This window comes from Myodes glareolus, chromosome 4, assembly GCF_982192425.1.
Source record: "Myodes glareolus chromosome 4, mMyoGla1.1, whole genome shotgun sequence".
NCBI lineage: Eukaryota > Metazoa > Chordata > Mammalia > Rodentia > Cricetidae > Myodes > Myodes glareolus.
In genome coordinates this window covers 110,085,615-110,102,087 of record NC_142029.1, presented here as the reverse complement: position 1 = coordinate 110,102,087, position 16,473 = coordinate 110,085,615, and the positions used below count along the sequence as shown (strand labels likewise).

Below are 16,473 nucleotides of genomic sequence, written 5' to 3'. Positions count from 1 at the left end.
TGTGTGTGTGTGTGGTGTTGGGGAGAGGGAGAGGGAAGAAACATCTAAGGGCTTTTAATGACTTTCTCTTATGAAACATTGTCTGTTCTAGAGTTTAATGGAGACTTTAAGACATGGGGAGATGAGGTAGAAGAAGTGGCTCTCTGGCTGGTTGGGAGGAGAAATTGTCTTTTCTAGCTGGAAAGATGAAAGGCCTTTAGAAGCATAAAGCGGAAACACAGAAAAACATGCAGTCAGACTTCAGAAAACAGCCCGAGGCAGCAAGGAGCACCCACATGGGCAGGGCAGGCGTGGTCACAGAAGTGTAAGATTGGAAACTGTTGCTCTTGGCAGTGTGCACAGTGTTCACACACTGGTGAACCTTACTGGTCAACTGGTCACCACCGTCATTGTTAGACACTGTGGGATGACCTCACTGGTCACCACCATTGCATTAGACACTGCGGGATGACCTCACTGGTCGCCACTGTCTACACTGCGGGATGACCTCACTGGTCACCACCGTCATTGTTAGAGACTGAGGGATGACCTCACTGGTCACCACTGTCTACACTGCGGGATGACCTCACTGGTCACCACCGTCGTTGTTAGACACTGAGGGATGACCTCACTGGTCACCACTGTCTACACTGCGGGATGACCTCACTGGTCGCCGCTGTCTACACTGCGGGATGACCTCACTGGTCACCACCGTCGTTGTTAGACACTGAGGGATGACCTCACTGGTCACCACTGCCTACACTGCGGGATGACCTCACTGGTCGCCGCTGTCTATACTGCGGGATGACCTCACTGGTCGCCACTGTCACAGTTAGACACTGCGGGATGACATCACTGGTCGCCGCTGTCTACACTGCGGGATGATCTCACTGGTCGCCACTGTCTACACTGCAGGATGACCTCACTGGTCACTGCTGTCATGGGACTTGATCATCGAGGGTGTGAGTTCTATTTTAGCTGTCTGTTGTGACTGTAAGCGGATGGGTAATCTCCTTCCTCTTCCTTCCCGGTGACTGTCCTGCAGGTTCACGAAGGCCTCCTAGGGAGCTCAGTGCTGGTTTCTAACAGCACAGATCCATCTCTTGCCTGTGAGAGAAGAAGTGTGGACCTCAGGGTCTATATGCTCTGCTTCCTCCCGTTTATAATTCTCTTGGTCTTCATTCGTGAGCTGAAGAATCTCTTCATTCTTTCCTTCCTTGCCAACGTTTCCATGGCCGCCAGCCTTGTGATAATTTACCAGTATGTTGTCAGGGTAAGTGTGCTCTGAGCAACCATCTCGTTCCCATGTACGTGAAGTTTTGTTTGGTGGTGACGTGGAGAGACCTGTCCCACACATGGCACACAGACAGGCAGCCATTGTTGATTTCCCTGCAGGGGATAATGTTAATGTAGACGCTGAGAGGCCACATCTGGCCTGAATGTTCACGAGGATGCTTGTGGGTTCGCATCAGTGTTCCCAAACACCCCACCTTCCCTGTTGGCGCTCGTGTGAGATTGAGCGTTGTGCTCCTGTATAGAGCCTCCCGTGACAGCACATTGAGTTACTGTGGGTTTTTTTACCTTTGAGTCACAACGATGGGTACGAATGTAATTCTGTAAGCCTTTCGCTTGCTTTGACATGCAGTCCACTGCCGTGGCGCACGTCTGTGACTCTTTGTTTGAAGACCATGCAGCAGTCAGAACTGAGGTCACTGTTTGAAGTCTCCGGACTCTTAACCCAGTTATGTTAGGCAGAGACCAGGGACCCCAAGATAGTCGAAGATGCTGTGTTATTTCCTCATGATCTAATCTATCAAAGATATTATTCCGAAATAATCATAAGATTTCCAAACAGTTCACAGAAACTCATACACCAGGTCCGTTTCACTTTTCCTCCCTCTGGATTCTCAAACAGGCTTGGTTGGGAAGGAGGCTGCCTGAGCCTTACTGACATCCACATTGCGTAGCTGGACGGTTTGACTTGGTGGGGTGGAGAAGGTGGATCCGTTAGCGGAGGGAGGGCACAGGGAAGTGGCTGACATAGCATCCTGCTCACCCTACCCTGGCTTCCCCGTCACACATCTCTTCATAGCATGGAATTCTACATGCGCCTCAACCACCAGCAGCCTCCACGTTGCCCACATCACCCCCATGCTTTCACACTCTGGTTTGCACAGCCTCTTTCCTCGGCCATGAGTTCTACTTCAGAGAAGATTGTGGTGGGGGGGCAGACTAGGGAGTCCGGAGGAAAGGCCGTTGTGGTCAGAGGTTTGAAGCAGGTGTGTTACAGTCCTGTCTAGATTCTAGAGAGTGGAAGCATTACGTAATGAATGGTGGTGGGGTCATCCGCACGGGGAGTAGGCTGTGTGTGTCATACCAGAGCACACACCAAAACCAGGAGACCTGCACAGGGGCAGTTAGGGCAGTGGTCAGGATCCAGGTGTCCTAGGAACTGATGAAGTAGGGGTGCATGGAGATTACAGCAGTGCCTGGTGACTGTGGGCTCTGGCTTCTGAGTACGCCTGCGTAGTTGTGGTGTGGAGGAGACGTAGCCCAGGGGTGGCCTGGGACCGGCCAGTGACACAAGGGCAGCCGTTGTCTCATTGGCTGTATCCTAATAGCGGAACCCTTAACGGAGGATGGAAAATGTTTACTGAGATTCATAAGCTCAGCTGCTCTGTGAAGCCGGAGAGAACACGATTTTCCTCTTTAATTTTAAATAATTTGCATTTGATAAAACTGTAACTTGGTTTCTTTTTTCTTTTTTTTCTCTTTTCTGCAGAACATGCCAGATCCCCACAATCTTCCAGTTGTGGCCGGTTGGAAGAAATACCCACTGTTTTTTGGTACTGCTGTGTTTGCTTTTGAAGGCATAGGAGTGGTGAGAATTAGCCATTACTTGTCTTTAAACTCTTAACACAAGAGTTTTTATAGTCAAACTGTATAAAAATACATGTTTTTGGGGGGCTGGGGTGGGGCTTAGTTTCTTGTATTCATAGAACATGACTCCCAGTTTGGTGGGTGAGTGAAAAAAATGAGAGAAAAGGAGGCCCCTAAGGTGTGGAGATGGGAACTGTAGATACAGGGGTGAGAACAGCAGAGGGAGGAGTCCAGGCTGAAGGGAACCGGCCAGCTAAACCAGACCCTGAGTGCAGAGGAGGGCGTGGGGGGAGCAAGGGAGGAGCCCCAGGCCTAGGCCAAGAGGCCAGCATAGCCAAATGGCTTGTGTAGGAATCAGGTTGGAGGATCCCAGCCCCTGGGAGGGAGAGGTTTCAAGTAGGGTGAGGTGAGGGGTGCTGGGAGGAGCCCCAGGAACTGAATGAGACCTGTTCTAGGTCTGAGACCTAGCAGTCAGGTAGTTTGGTTTTTCTACTGACCAGAAACTTATTCTTAGACATGTTTCTTAGGTTCTCTAAGTCTTTTCCTTGGTAGATTTGATATGATTGTGTGGAAGAGGGACCTTGGCCAGCCAAGGGGCCATGCGGCAGGTGAGAGACAGACCCCACCATGCAGCGCTTCCATGGGAGATTTATTGAGAAAGAGGGAGTGGGGGAAGGGAAGGAAGAGAGACCGAGAGTCACACACACACACACACACACACACACACATACACACACACACACACACAGAGAGAGAGAGAGAGAGAGAGAGAAAGAGAGAGAGAGAGAGAGAGAGAGACCTGCTTGCTTTTTCAGAAGGAAAGAGAGAGAGCCTGAATGGGCAGAACTTGTCTGTTAAAATAAAGGGACCTTTTGTGCCTGCGTGCATACTACACAGTGACACGGCAGCTGTAGGACCCTAGGCTGGCCAGGGAACTGCCTGAGTGCATCCTGTCAGGTGACAGGCCATCATAATGCCTGAATCTTAACAAGTTTAAGTTACAATATTAAGCTAGATTTTTTTTTAGCATTTTTATTGGGAAAAATTTCAAGCCTATAAAATCCTTAAAGCATTATTCTGAAAACTTTTGTAAATATAACATAACTTCAGAAAGTGGAACTCATAGACAAGTTTGTTTTGTTTGTGTCCCACATATTCTAGCATTTTTTTCTATCGTGTGTTGGGGTTGTTTTGCCTGCAAGCATGTCTGTGCACCAAGTGCATGCCCGGTTTCCGTGGAGGCCAGGAGAGGCTGCTGAGCCTTGAAATTGGAGTTACAGTTGTTTGTGACCGAGGGAGCTACTGACAGACTCAGTGTGGCATCCTGGGTGGGCTCCTGCTGCAGAGAAGGCCATCCCTGGGATAGCTCGAGAAATTGAAGCAGAATTCGGAGTTGGGTCACTCTGGTTGGCCAGTGTTGGCTCAGTGTGACAACCTGCAATATAAAGTGTTAATGGTGGGAGAGCTGCTCTGGGGGCATGTGGGAGCCATCTGTTTCCCTCTGCATTTAAAAAACAAAGCAAATCTAAAATTAATCTAACCAGAAATGGTGTATAAAAATAATCTGCAGGTTGCCTGCTGAGATCTGATCTTCAAATTTTTTTAGGAATCAAAAAAAAAATAATGTAATATAAAAATCTCCTGAGTGCAGGGGCTGAGGAGGAGGGTGTGTTGGTAAGTGCTTGTTGCATAAGGATGAGCCCATCCCCCACATAAAAAGCTGGTGCAGGTGTAATGCTGGTGCTGGGACATGGAGACTGGTGGATCCCTATTGCTCGCAGATGGACGGTTTAGCTCAACCAGGAAGCTCCAGGTTCAGTGAGATCTGTCTCAAAAAGCAAGGTGAAAGTTTGGTGTGGTGGCACATGCCTTTACTCCCGGAATGTGGGAGGCAGAGGCAGATGGATGTCTGTGAGCTTGAGGCCAGGCTGGTCTGCAGACTAGCCAAGTATACATAGTGGTCTGCAGACTAGCCGAGTATACACAGTGGTCTGCAGACTAGCCGAGTATACACAGTGGTCTGCAGACTAGCCGAGTATACACAGTGGTCTGCAGACTAGCCGAGTATACACAGTGGTCTGCAGACTAGCCAAGTATACACAGTGGTCTGCAGACTAGCCAAGTATACATAGTGGCCTGCAGACTAACCAAGTATACAAAGTGGTCTACAGACTAGCCAAGGCTACATAGTGAGACACTCTGTAAACGGACCTAAGAGGGGGAAAACTAAGGTAGAAAACAATAGTGGAAAAACTGACATCAGCCACACACACACACACACACACACACACACACACACAAGCATACATACATAGATTGTCCACACATCACAAAGAACAATAGCATGTATATGTGGAATGAAGAAAAGATTTTACACACGATACGACAAACGATCAGTTTTTCTAGTTACCCTCACTATTCTGAAGTTTCCGTGTCCCGTTCCTCCAAAAATAGCTGTGTTCTGCATTCTCCATTTAGGTGCTTCCCCTGGAAAACCAAATGAAGGAGTCCAAACGCTTCCCGCAGGCCCTGAACATCGGCATGGCGATCGTCACAGTGCTGTACATCAGCTTGGCCACTTTAGGCTACATGTGTTTCCGTGATGACATCAAGGGCAGCATTACACTGAATCTGCCGCAGGACATGTGGTAGGTAGAGGTGACTCACCAGTCACAGTTTATGTGTTTTGTATTCACCAAGATTTGATGATTTGAGCATTGGAACTTTTTCATGATTTCATTATTTGTGGAACTAAAAATGCATTTGGCAGGCTTTAAAAATCTCAGATAGGAGACATGGGTAGAAACAGTAACAGTCTTTATTCGCAGAAGTATTTAAGGAGAATCTTACTGGAGAAGGAACCAGAGAGAAAGCATGCAGACAGATAGATGCCCCTGATTCCAGCTGAGACACGGGGAAGGACTGGGGCAGGAGTGTATGAAGGCAAGCTGTGTATATTGCCAGTTCACGCTTGGGCGTGTGACTTGCCCTTCCCTTCCCCACAGCACAGCTCTTCCCTGACGCCTGCTTGCTGTGGTTCTCAAGTCAGAACAGAGCAAGTTGGGACTTGGTGACCCAGAGACCATTCAGGCATAGTTTAGCCTCAAGAAAGCCTAGCAAGTCATCTGATTTTCAGCTGACGTCAGTAGATGCAGTCGACATCTTGAAAAGTAGGGGAGCAAGTCAGGGTAGAGAGAGATTTCCTCGAGAAAGAGTCTGCTGTAACCTCCTCACAGGGCGGCTGGGTGCAGCCTGTCCTCTGGTTTGTAGTCAGCTTTGTGGACCTGGGAAGGTAATAGGAGCTAATAGTCCCCTGGCTGAGAGATACAGGGTGGTACTGTCCCTTCAAAGGTTAGAGTGTTCTGGAAAGTGAGCGTGCAGAATGGCCCTGGAATTAGGTGTTTCCTCATGTCTCCTGTGTGCAACTCAGAATGCACAGCTCTGTGGATACTTAAAATCGAAGTGCAGAGGTTGAAAAGTTGAGAGAAACTGTTAAGTATTGTTGAAAGCACAGATGCCAACTGTAAAAATAAATGGGCTTGGGGGCTAGAGAGATGGCTCAGAGGTTAAAAGCATTGCCTGCTCTTTCAAAGGTTCTGAGTTCAATTCCCAGCAACCACATGGTGGCTCACAACCATCTGTAATGAGATCTGGTGCCCTCTTCTGGCCTGCAGGCACACACACAGACAGAATATTGTAAACTAAATAAATAAATATTTAAAATAAATGGGCTTTAGAAACGTTTGAACACGGTCTTCGCCATATTACCCTTCCGGGGTTGGGAAACAGTCTGTGTAGTGCCTATGTCTCCAGCATGTGTGTGTGAAGAAGACATTGGAGCAGTGCTCCACTGCACACGAGATAAGAGTGCGGCACATGGATCCGTGGTGACACTAGCCAGGGTTAGCCTGTCAACTCCAGCTTTCTGTCCGTGGAATGCAACTATATTTGTATGCAAAAATAGTGTTTTCATTTTAAACTATATTATCAGCCATACTTTGAACACATAACAGTAATTAGGAAAAAATAATGTTCCTCTTTTAAGTGATTAATGAACTAACAAGAATATTTGTTTAGTTCTCTACAACTGTTTATCAGAACGTGAAAAAACAATCATTTGGTAATTTTGCATATTTTCAGCCACAACCATTCATAGTTATATTAAGGCCCTAACTAAATATGTCCTTGGGTAATTTTTAAGTTAAGATTTATCATTTCCAGCCCCGAGGACTTTTCTTGTTCCTAATTATGTTATTTGCCATATTTTCAAATTTACTTTTACTCAGTCCTACTTCGTCTGCTCCTAAGAGGAACACACTGTGGCAAAGCTTGTTGAATTCTCATTCGGTCAGACTAGAGAGCTGTTTACACTTCTTAAGGCGGAGGTCTTAAGATGTCAGAAATAAGCTTAAGCCCTAATTAATGCCTCTGTCGAAAGTAGAGTCCTGTATATCCTTTTAGGATAATGGGATTTATTCCAGGGAGAAGCACTTTTCCCTGTGCTTCACTCTGTCGGAGAGGCATGGCCCTAGCCGTTTCCACAGAGAGAGAACCCAGGAAGTGCTCACTGCCCCAGCTGGGGCCCAGCCCCTTAACTCAGCCCGAGTCACGCACACCCCAGCCGTTCTAGTTCATTCTTAAAACATGCAAGTGGGTATTTCTTTAGATTATTTTAAATATAAAAATATTTTAAAAAGTCAACATGTTAAAATATTGAAATACAGTGTACTAATTTTATCATTGATAGCTCAGAGGCGTAGGCTTATTGTTGCTCTGATTCTCATGAGCCCACCATTCCCTACACTTCACTGAAAACGTTGCTTTCTCTAGACAAAGGAATTTGCTAAGCTTTTCCTGAGGAGGGCTGGAGAATTGGCTCAGCAATTTAGAGAACTTGTTGCTCGTCCAGAGGACCTGGTTCAATTCCCAGTACCCAGGTGATAGCTCACAGCCATTTGTAATTCCAGTTCCAGGGGATCTGATGTCCCCTTCTGGCCTCCAAAGGCACCAGACACTCAGATGGTGCATAGACATACATGTAGGCGAAACACGTAAAATACTAAATTAATGAATTATGAAAGAGAAAACAGTGAAGGGCAGGCTCAGTTTTGGCAGGGGCCGTCACCAGGCTGTAATCTAAGGATTATCACACAGTTTGTACACACCTTAATTTCACATGGAGTCCTCCAGAGATGACCACTTAGACACAGTTTGCACAGTTTAAAGTCTTTATTGTTAGCTGGCTGGGACTACAGTCAAATATTTGGGACCCAACTGTAGCCCTGAACATTTAGAGCAAGGGGCTTTTAAAGGCAGCTGCAGGAGGGAGATTTTATGTAAGCAAGCAGTTCAACAGAAGCTAAGATAAGCAGTTAGCTGGAGAGAAGGTTTGCACAAGCAGGTAGTTTAACAGAAGCTGGAGGTAAGTTAACTGGAGTGTCTTGACCTTGCTTCCTAGAATTGAGCTGGGTGATTTTCCACGGGTTTCTCCATCAAGGCAGTCAGATTCTAGTTGAGCCTGAAATGGCCTCTGTACTGTCTTGCCCTGTCAGACTACACTGGATCCTGTTAGTCTGTGCAGCTCTCTGTGAATCACATAAAATGAGTAATTGGAGAATTCTAAAGACGTATATAAAGCTGAACACTGATGTGCACTTTTGAAGTCCTGACCTCAGAGGGATAGGTTTACATCACAAGCAGGCTGCAACCAGTCTGTTCTCTTGTCCCTGAGAATTTTAACAGGCAGCAGCACAGCTTCGAGAACTCAGCTGGTTGCGATGATTCAGGTCTGCCTCCTGTGTTCTCTGCCAACAGAAATGTCGAGCAAAGACAGCTCAGATTGAGAGCCTAATCTGACACGTAGATCACGGGCTGTGACTCAGTATTTCAAAGAAATATAAGGATATTCAAGTTTTTAAAAGAAAGTTGAAAAATTATTGCTTTGAAAATGTCTTCATGGGGCGGAGTGCAGCCGGAGCCCTGGCTTGACCCTAAACACGATCTTCTGAGCACCGTGTCCCCAAGTCCCTGCTCAGCTCACCAGGCTGGTCAGAAGGAGTTGTCCGTATGAAGACTAGAAGCGGAGTTAGTGGGGGTTAGTTTTTGTTTGGCTTTGTGTTTTTTTTTTTCTTCCTTGAGACAAAGTTCTTAGTCTGTAGCCGCTAGTCAGGTCTAGAAATTTCTATGTATGTAGTGCAGATGGACGTGGAACTCAGAGCAGGCCTGCACCGCCTTCCTGGCTGCTGGCACTGTCATTGGACCCCACCACATCTAGAATGTTGGCTTTTCACCTTTGCCAAGGAGGCCTCTAAACTGACTTGTGATGTTTATTTCTTGTTTGCTCCTAAAAATTAAAAAAGAGGGGGCGGGCTGGAGAGATGGCTCAGAGGTTAAGAGCACTGACTGCTCTTTCAGAGGTCCTGAGTTCAATTCCCAGCAACCACATGGTGGCTCACAACCATCTGTAATGAGATCTGGTGCCCTCTTCTGGTCTGTAGCATATATGTAGGGAAAATGCTGTATACATAATTAATAAATAAATTTAAAAAAATTAAAAAAGAGGAAAGTCAGTCACATTAAGAAAAACTAAATGTTGAATTTCTTTTTTCCAACAGGTTGTATCGGTCTGTGAAAATTCTGTATTCCTTTGGCATTTTCGTGACCTATTCAATTCAGTTCTATGTTCCAGCAGAGATCATTATCCCCGGAGTCACTGCCAGACTTCATGCCAAATGGAGGCGCATCTGTGAATTTGGGCTACGGTCCTTCTTGGTTAGTATCACCTGTAAGTATCAGTGCATACTGTCGTAATAGTTGAGTTGCATGTGTTAAAATGAGAACTACTTAAATTATATAGTTTGCATTTTTTTTTTAAGACACAGGGCTATGTTTGCATTTGTGTAGATTGCAGCTTCAAACTCAGTCCTCCTACCTCAGCTTCCCAAATTCCAAGATGGCAGGTTTGCACCACCACTCCTGGCTTAGCCTTTAACCCTTAGCAAGAGTTCCACAGGAGTGAGATGGGCACTGCTCCACATACCACAGTGGGGCACCCTGGGTACTGCTCAGTGTACACCTCAGAATGCCAGCTTTGCTCATGTGGTTAATGTGGCCTTTATTTTTCTGCTTCAAAGACAGCATCTTAGGGAGATGATTTGCAACTATATGTACATCCAGATTTCATCCAGTTTTTTTTGCTTTTTGGTACTAGAAACAAAGGCCTTGAACATGCCAGGCATGCACTGTACCCCCAAATTAATCCCCAGATCTTGTTGTTTCTGAGGTCCTTGCTATGTAGCCCAGGCAGGTCTGGATTTCATGACCTTCTGTCCCGGAAACCCAGTTTCTGGGATTCAGGTTTTCACTGCCACACAACTCACCCTGCTTTGTCCACTCATTTCGCCTCCTGCATTGACTCCTCTTGCTCAGGAGCATGGCCTGGTTCTCATGGTCATCACCCTCTGGTGTGCTGTCCTGGAGAGGCTGGTGAGAGCTCTGCTGTAAGGACTGATGCTCTCTCTGCTCCCGGCTATTCATGGCGCACCGCGCTGTTTCGTATGACACTGACTCTGCTGTGTGGCGGGCAGAGGAGCTCAGTGCTCTGAATTAGATGCTCCAATTCATAGCAAAAACTTAATAGTAGTTTACATGAGAAATGTTGTTGATAAGGATGAGTCCAGAAAGTGTTTCTCTAGTTTGTCCGTCCTTAGCTCAGAAGAAATTATGTCCGTTTCCCCAGAAGCAGTAACTTCTGCTAACCACTTTCATTGTCAAAGATGATTGTCTACAGTTAGTCCCTTGTATAGTGACCATGTCAACAGAAGCCATTTTTTAATAGGTGCCGGGGCTGTTCTCATTCCTCGCCTCGACATCGTGATCTCCTTCGTTGGGGCTGTAAGCAGCAGCACGCTGGCCCTCATCCTGCCGCCGCTCGTGGAAATCCTTACGTTTTCTAAGGAGCATTACAACATATGGATGATCCTGAAAAACATCGCCATAGCATTCACCGGAGTCGTCGGCTTCTTGTTGGGCACGTATGTCACTGTTGAAGAGATTATTTATCCAACTACGGTAGCTGTAGCGGGCACCTCCCAGAGTCTCTCTCTGAATGTGAACTCCACATGCGCAGCCTCTGGGCTGTGAGCCTTTGGTTGTCGTCCCATTCTAACAGCAAAGTAAGAACCAGTACAGTCACCACCATACACTTAAGCACAGTGCCAAACTCTTGTTTCAGTTGGCAGAGTATTGCAGTTGGACTGGGAACTGGCCATCTTTTGCAGCTGTGGTAAACTATGGCAGATTCTTGCTTTTATCTAATGACAATGAAAAATTTAAAATTAGCTTTGAAAAACTGAAAAAAACTAAAATCTAAAACTTAAAACAATAAGCATACCCTATTATTTGTTTCTGTAAGAAATACTTTGAATAAAAATTATTTTTCTTGCCACTATTGAGAAGATAAAGGCATTCAACATTGTGGAAATTAAATAGGGACATTGTTAATAGGCTCTTCCTGGAGATTCCCATAATAGCAAAGTAAGCCTCCTGTGTATGTGTATGAAAATGCATCAGTTGCATTTTTATTGCATGGGTAATGCTTCTGACAGCCCCTGGAAGGACAGACGGTTCCCACTGACCGTCGTGTAGACATTAGAGAGTTCGCAGAGCCAGAATCACCTCAGTGTTAGGCTCTACAGACAGTAGGGCTCCATAGTCACTGGGAATTACTGAACAAGGTTCTGATCTGTTTGGGTTGTGGGCAAAAGGCCGCCGAGGTTTCTGGAATTCCCCTCCCTTAGTTCCTGTCTTAGCTGAGGTTTCTCTTGCTCTGACACAGCACTATGACCAAAAGCAACCTAGGGAACCAAGAATGGATTTCAGTTTATAGTTCCACATCATAGCCATCGTCAGAGGAAGTCAAGGCAAGAACTCCGGGCAGGAACCTGGAGGCAGGCGCTGATGCAGAAGTTATGGGACGATACTGCTCATGGCTTGCTCAGCCTGCTTTCTTATAGCTCCCAGGACCACCAGCCCAGAGGTGGCACCACCAGCCCAGAGGTGGCGCCACCCACAGTGGACTGGGCCCTTCCAAATTGATCATCAATCCGGAGAACTATCCCACAGACTTGCCTACAGGTTAGTCTTACAGAGACATTTTCTCAGCTGAGAGTCTCTCTTCCAAATTAATTCTAGATGTGTCAAGACAGGGCGGTTACCATTGTAGGACATGGAATCTCAGAATGTCAGGTAACTTCATCAAGAGCACTTATCCTAGTCAAGAGAACCCGATATTTGACTCCATGCAGAGATTTTTTTTTAAATCATTTTTCATGTCACAGTCAAGAAAGATGAAAAATGACAGACAGCTTAATTTAGTGTAGAGTTTATTCAATTATATTTTCATCTTTGAGAGTGTGTGCCTGATATATTTGAATGTATGTGACAGAAAAAATCCAAGAATCCTGCCTGTGGCTTTATAGACCTCACACAGGAAGAGAAGCTAACATTTCCTTAAACAGCAGGGTCAGCTGGCTAGCTGTGGAGCCTGCCAGCCACAGGAGGTGGGGTCTCCATGAACAGCAGGGTCAGCTGGCTAGCTGTGCAGTATTCTAGTTGCCCCCTTCCCCCCTGGGTTTTTGGGAATCAGGTACGTTACAAAAGTACAGGATTTTGGATCATCCTCGTTCTGTAGCAGCTCCATACTGTAATCTCCCCCGTGATCTGAATGGGCAGAGGGACCCAAAATGCATTCTTAGGAGACTTGAAACAATTAGGAACTGTCTAGAAAATACTGAGATGCTTCAGGCTTTGTTGTGAAAAACACCTCCTTCCTTCTATCTCCAAACACACTAGCCAAGGCAAACAAGCTCATTTGACGATAAAGATGGGAATTCTGGTGTTTAAAGGAATGAGTGCTGGGTCTCCTGGACTTCTCAGCTCTTGGTTCTCCTGTGCGTTAGTCTGTTGGATGTCACCAAGTTCTGTGGAGTTTTCTATTTTTCTATGTATACGTTAACTTATTCAGGTTCAGCTTTGCTTACGTCATTACTTTGTCTTCAACTGTGAGCCTATAAATATATCAGAAGCTTTATTTTGGTATGAATTCATAAGAACCAAAACTTTAAAAACCTTTATGTTAGATATTTCTAATAGTTGTTTATGATATTTTGTGTTAAATCGTTACTCCAAGTCTCTACTTGTGCCGAGACAGTGGGTGAGGTTATGAGCTCTTGTCAGCTGCCTTCGCGCCGTACTCCGCTGTGCACGCTCAGTTTTAGTTTTGCATCTCCACCTGTTACTTGTGGAACTCACCACGTGTGATGGGCTTTTACATAATGGGTCACTGCAGGACTCTCAGGTCTGTACCCGCCCTGTGCACATCTCCTCAGCCAGGATTTCCCGCACAGTGGGCTGCTGTGCCAGCACCCATGCGGGGGTCCCCAGGTTATCAACACAAGAGAAGTCCTTGACAGAAAGGAGCGTAGGCTGACAGAAGGAGAAAGTGTTCAGTTTTATTGTGAAACACTGTTTAGATACAGACTGTAAAAGGCATACACTCTTGTTCTTTAAGGGTGCCCAAAGATATATTTATCATTTCATCATTTTTCTATAATATTTAGTTTTACATAATTTTCTAAAGATTTTTGGAGAAGATATTTTGATTCTAGCAGCTGTTTCTTTTGTTTGGGGGCCTGCAAAATGGGGAAGCAGCCACACAACGTTGAACTCATGTTTGCTACTTCCCATCACACTGGGAACTTGCCCAGAAAGCTAGTCCGTTGTGTGGGTGCCATCTCCACTGTGGGGCGGTGAGAGGAAAGCCATGAGCTAGCCTCAGCCATTCGCCACCTGCCTGTGTTTCCTGAGGCTCCAGAGAGTGTTCCCCGGCATCTGAGGGCACTCGTCAGAACACTGGTCCCACACAGCTTTTAACACATGGCCCAGTTTCTTTAAGGTTAAGAAGCGGGAGCTGGGAGAGTTTCCAGAAAGCAAACTGGCTCTTGTTGTGCCCCACTACTTCCCGTTCTGCTCTCTCTGACTTGTCACCAAAGCCCAGAGTGTCTTGTGAGATGGTCTCCTTAGAGTGTTTGTAATCCATTTATGGCGGTGCACTTGTGAACTACCCGACAGGGTTTGAGTTTTGATATGTTCCTAGTCCTAGAACATGTCAGCTTGAGTGTGTATGGGTGCCATGTCTCATGACGTCTTAACAGCTCCCCATTCCACTTCAGTCCCCACAGATGCCAGTGTGATTGCTGGAAACATACATTAGGTATTTCTTCCAGGATGGAAAAGATACAGAACAAGCCAATGGAGATAATAAATACACTTATTTATATCAACCGATGTTAACCGTAGAGCAATAAAACCATTGGCTAAAATATAATACATCAATAGTGTAAAATTATAAAATATTGGAAATGGGTTTATTTTGATCAGCTCAGCTCAGTTCTCTTCCCTTAATTAAGAAGATGTGAGAAATTTGTCTAGGAGGGTAACAGACTGCTTCCTTTCATTAAATGACTGCATGTACTTGACCACACATGATTTACTTCCTGGATCGGCTTGGTTTAGACCTAGCATATAAAAGAAATATGTCTAGGTCTAGAATTGATTGCCTAGCAAGCAAAATGACAAATCACCCAGCTGCTCAGATTTCCTGTTAGAACTGGCTACTCCCTAGGTGCATCCATGCATGTCACCCCAGAGGGACTCACAGCTGACTCCATTTCAGCTACTCTGCCACAGATTGGACCGGAATGATGATCACACGGAAAACGTGTTCGTGACATGAAAAAGTCAGGCTATAGATCTTTGTTTTTTAGTGTTAGCTGTATTGAAAGTCAAGTGTCATTGGACTTGTGTCCTTATAATTTATTCTTCTTTGTAAAACAATTTGGAAAGCGTCTGAAAGTACTGTGACTTCTGAATTGTCAATAAAGTATAATTATTTTGCTTGCTATTAAATGCCTTTTAAGTTTTTCATTTATAAGGTTAAATAAAATGGAAAATATCCTAGCTAAAAATGCACAAGTAAAGTGTTTTGTTTTTTTTAAGTTTTCAAATTTATTTATTATTATCGTACGTGTACACCCGATGTGTGGCTGCACATGCTACACGTGGCGCTCAGAGGACGACTTTGTGGAGTTGGCTCTCATCTTACACGGGTGGGATCAAACGCGGGTCCTCAGGCTTGCGTGACAAGCGTCTTTAATCATGTAGCCATCTTGCTGTCCCCACCTATTTTTTAGTTGCTTAAATTTCATTTAATTGTTATTACTGTGTGTGTGAGAGAGATGCCTGAATGTTTTCATATGACGAATGGTGTAAACAGTCTTTATGGCTATTAAATGCCTCAAAGGTCTAAGAGTAGATTTTAGATGATTTTAATTTAGATTAAATTTAGATTAGATTTAGATTTTTTTAATTTCAAAAACTCTTGGGCGTTAAATGCCGCCACCACTAAGGACTGATAGATGTTTGAGATGATGAACATGTCAGCTCCCTGACTTGAATAGTGCGCATTGTATTCCTGTATTAAAACCTCATGCTGTACCAAAGATATCTATGATTTTATTTGCCATTGAAAAAACATTGAAGCAGTTGGGTGCCAGTCATATCACGTGATTTATAAAAATAGGGCAGTGGTTTCTGAAAGCTTTATCCCACCTCTTACTAAAGGAAACGGAGACTCCAGGAATTCTGCTCCCGTTAACTTTCACAATGGCATCTTGGAGTGCAGGAGAAACTTCAAGAGAAAGAACTGAAAACAAACCGACAACAAAGTAAGAGTAAGGCACCCTGGGCAGGCATCGCATAATAGACTGAGGCAAGAGATTCAAATACAGGTCAGTGTGGACTACAGAAGAAGACCCTCTCTCAAAAACAAAACCAAGAAGCAAAAGTCCCTCTTGAGTAGAACATACATTTGACCCACAAGATAAGAAACAGGAGAACAGCCCTCCATCTCTTCATCATAATATGTAGGGGATGTCCCTGTAATGAGAAGCCATATCCAGTGATCCACTAATCTATTCCTAGTTTATGTTACAAGGAAGGTCCTGAAATCCTGGACTCTTCTCCATATGGGAAGCACCATGCATCCATTTCTATTTGTTTGTTTGTTTGTTTGTTTATTTATTTATTTATTTATTTTTCCCTCACCAGTGCCAATCATGGCTTCTGCAGTCACCATTGGAGGGGAAGAATAAACATGGACGAGAAGAGAGACACGTCATTTCCACCTTCTGTTACCTTTTTCAATTGTTGCTGCCTTTTAAGCTAGAGCTGTCCTAGTCAGTAATTACAGCTCCATCCCCACCAGCAGATTAGGCTGCCAGAGCCACAGCCTGGGGAAATTCTGCTCTCTCCAGCTCTACTCTTTCAAAGTTACAAAGGGAATTTATCTACACCTCTGACCCTCCAAAGAACTCTGGGTTCAAAGGTTGAGGTAAAATCCTGCTCCCCAGCTCGGCAGAATAGCAAGCAGCTCCCCTAGCTCACCTCCTCCAGTCTCTTAAATTCTAGTGCCCAGGAGGCATCCATTTTGGATGAATTCATGATTCGCCTTCTACGAGTCTGAGTTCATGGATTTTTCTCTGCTCTTGCTAAGAC

General features: G+C 45.2%; 1 protein-coding gene across 3 annotated transcripts in view; it reads left to right on the top strand.

The window, feature by feature from the left end:
- Slc36a4 (solute carrier family 36 member 4) overlaps positions 1–14,826 on the top strand; it is a 37,615-nt gene extending 22,789 nt beyond the window's left edge. For 2 of the 3 annotated variants that reach the window (XM_085689901.2, XM_048434176.3), the window contains 5 exons: positions 1,025–1,252; positions 2,762–2,860; positions 5,338–5,507; positions 9,474–9,643; positions 10,697–14,826. In XM_085689901.2, coding sequence (XP_085546027.1) covers positions 1,025–1,252; positions 2,762–2,860; positions 5,338–5,507; positions 9,474–9,643; positions 10,697–11,001 — 972 coding nt within the window. In that variant the 3' untranslated portion in view covers positions 11,002–14,826. The remainder of the gene's footprint in view (positions 1–1,024; positions 1,253–2,761; positions 2,861–5,337; positions 5,508–9,473; positions 9,644–10,696) is intronic. The other variant, XM_048434167.3, reaches the window with a different exon arrangement.
- Positions 14,827–16,473: the final 1,647 nt, after the last annotated feature.